General features: G+C 37.9%; 1 protein-coding gene across 9 annotated transcripts in view; it reads right to left on the reverse strand.

Moving 5' to 3' along the window:
• Positions 1 to 2,508, reverse strand: part of ZNF181 (zinc finger protein 181) — an 8,606-nt gene that overhangs the window by 2,461 nt on the left and 3,637 nt on the right. For 4 of the 9 annotated variants that reach the window (XM_017504212.2, XM_017504211.2, XM_037729837.1 and 1 more), the window contains exons 3-4: positions 1,399 to 1,519; positions 1,046 to 1,141 (exon numbers count right to left, since the gene is read on the reverse strand). In XM_017504212.2, the coding sequence (XP_017359701.1) occupies positions 1,046 to 1,141; positions 1,399 to 1,519 (217 nt within the window). Of the gene's footprint in view, positions 1 to 1,045; positions 1,142 to 1,398; positions 1,520 to 2,012; positions 2,115 to 2,508 lie in introns of all 9 variants that reach the window. The other 5 variants (XM_017504209.2, XM_037729836.1, XM_017504208.2 and 2 more) reach the window with 2 other exon arrangements.

A 2,508-nucleotide genomic window follows, 5' to 3' on the forward strand; every position in this document is an offset into this window, starting at 1 on the left:
AGAGACGGGGTTTCACCATGTTGACCAGGATGGTCTCGATCTCTTGACCTCGTGATCCACCCGCCTCGGCCTCCCAAAGTGCTGGGATTACAGGCGTGAGCCACCGCGCCCGGCTTAAACTTCTTAAAAAGAAACTACTACAATGGAATTAGAGAACTGGATTAGAAATGAAGCCCCCAGAAAACACATAGTTTTGACAACTCAAATATTTCAATGATTCCTGAACAATGCTGAAGGGAAGCAGAGAATACAGAGTTCACAGAAGCAGGAACAGAATGTGATAACAGAAATAGGTAAAATATATGTAATGGATCAAATAGTATGCAAAAAAAGGAAACGATCAGAAATAAAATGTGGAAGGCATTCTGGATTCCAAGCATCACTTTGTGCGTATAATCATGTACAAAACATTGCATTTTGTCTCATAGCCTTTTTCTCCAACATTCAATTAATTTCAGTTTGCTGCCAGATTAACATGCTTAAAAGACAGAATTGATATTACTACCTTAAACAGTTTCAGTTAAAACAAAATAAATGTTCTTTATAGCTGGCAAAGATTTGGGCTTTCTGAAGTTATGAAGAAACTGTATGAATCATGTCATTTACTGGACATTAGAAAATATTTTTTCTAGAAACATATTTTTATATGTTCCCTACTTCCTCTAATATGTTCATATTTCATCTACAAAGCTCAGCTTTAGAAAAGTGATTTCCCAACTAATTGACAGCTTTTCTTAGCATAAAACAATCAGTATATTTTTCCATAAGTAGATTTAAGAAGGAATAATTTGCCTTACTTTGTCATGAATAGAGTAACAATTTGAATTATTATGATGGCAAAAACCTCTAACCTTGATTAGATGACATGAATGGTATAGATAATAATTTGAGATAGAGGAACAATTGTTTTGAAAAGCTAAGCTAAATACCCCTCAGTTTTTCATTTATATCTGAGATCTTTGAAGACAGTATCCCTAAAATGCTTCCACACTCATTATAAGCATCTTTAACAAAAACTTCCCTTGTCTCGTTCACCATGACTCACCTGGAGTCACACCTTTTGAAAGATTTTTCTCCATCATCCAGGGCTCTTTTCCATCCTCCAATAACGTGATCACATATGGCTTAGTAATGGAAAGACCTGCTTACAGGAAGAATATAGAATTGCTTAAGCTGCGGTCCTCTATTACGAGAGGCCATCGCAAGAGGTACCACAGGAAGGGATGAAGGGTGTTCACTGACATGGAAAGATAAGCTTCAGGCAGGGCACAACAGAGCTACACATTTCCTTGGGAACATGGTACAGAAATTCAGCCACTTACTTGGGAGGATCTCCAGCAATTCAGAGTGACAAAAGAAAGGTGTCCCCTATTGGAGTGGAAGGGGTGATATCCTTACCTAGAGAGACCAGGTTCTCATAATTCTGGACCATTACATCCTTGTATAAGTCCCTCTGAGCAGAATCTAGCCATCCCCATTCTTCGTGAGAGAAGTCTATAGCCACATCACTAAAAGTCACCTGAAATAGCAAATATATTTAGGTTCAACCATAGTGCAGGCCTCTTCTGTCACTGAAGAGGGGTAAAATTAGGCTGGTTGTGGAAGAAATGGAACAAAATTCAGGAGTTGTGACAATGATTGGGACTGTGATCTTGGTTAAGTAATAACAGGACAGTTTATGTAGATGGAATTATCATACAATAAAGGGGACAGTTATGTGCTTGGACTTATTATACAGTAAGGATGAGAAACAAATATGAGAGCTTTGCTTCAGAAGAGTTAATTTTGCTAAAAGCTATAGAATTACACGAATTTTTAAAAATCAGCATTTGACATATGACATCACGGAGTCAAGTATTTAGTTACACCTTTTACAGCTTAAGTGCTAGTTAAGTAATTAAAAAATGAGGCTAAAGCGATTGTCTCTCACATGGGATACTCAGGATGATCCACTAAGGCTCACAAAAAATGGGTAGCTGGGTGTAGTATCTCACACCTATAATCCCAACTACCTGGTAGGCTGAGGCAGAAGAATGGCTTGAACCCGGGAGGTGAAGGTTGTGATGAGCCAACGTCACTCCACTGCACTCCAGCCTGGGTAATACAGCAAGACTCTATCTCAAAAAAAAAAAAAAAAACGTTTATAGGTTTTTTAATCAAAAAAACCTGATAGATATACACTGTTATGGTTTAATTGTGACCCCCAAAAAGCATGTATTGAACTTAATTGCCATTGTAACAGTTTTAAGAGGGGAGAAGTTACAAGATGATTAGGACTTGAGGACTCTACTCTCATGAATGGATTAATGTCATCATCATTAGGAGTAGGTTCCTTATTTTAAAAATGAGTTTGGGCCCCCTTTTGCCTTTCTCTCCTATTCACCCTTCCAGCATAAAAGGACACAGCAAGAAGGCCCTTGCCAAATGCCTGCCCCTTGATCTGGGACTTCCCAGGCTCTATAACCATTAGAAGTTCAATTTCTATTTTTTTTTTTTTTTTTTTTTGAG

The sequence above is a fragment of the Cebus imitator genome, unplaced genomic scaffold (assembly GCF_001604975.1).
Source record: "Cebus imitator isolate Cc_AM_T3 unplaced genomic scaffold, Cebus_imitator-1.0 Scaffold318, whole genome shotgun sequence".
Lineage (NCBI taxonomy): Eukaryota > Metazoa > Chordata > Mammalia > Primates > Cebidae > Cebus > Cebus imitator.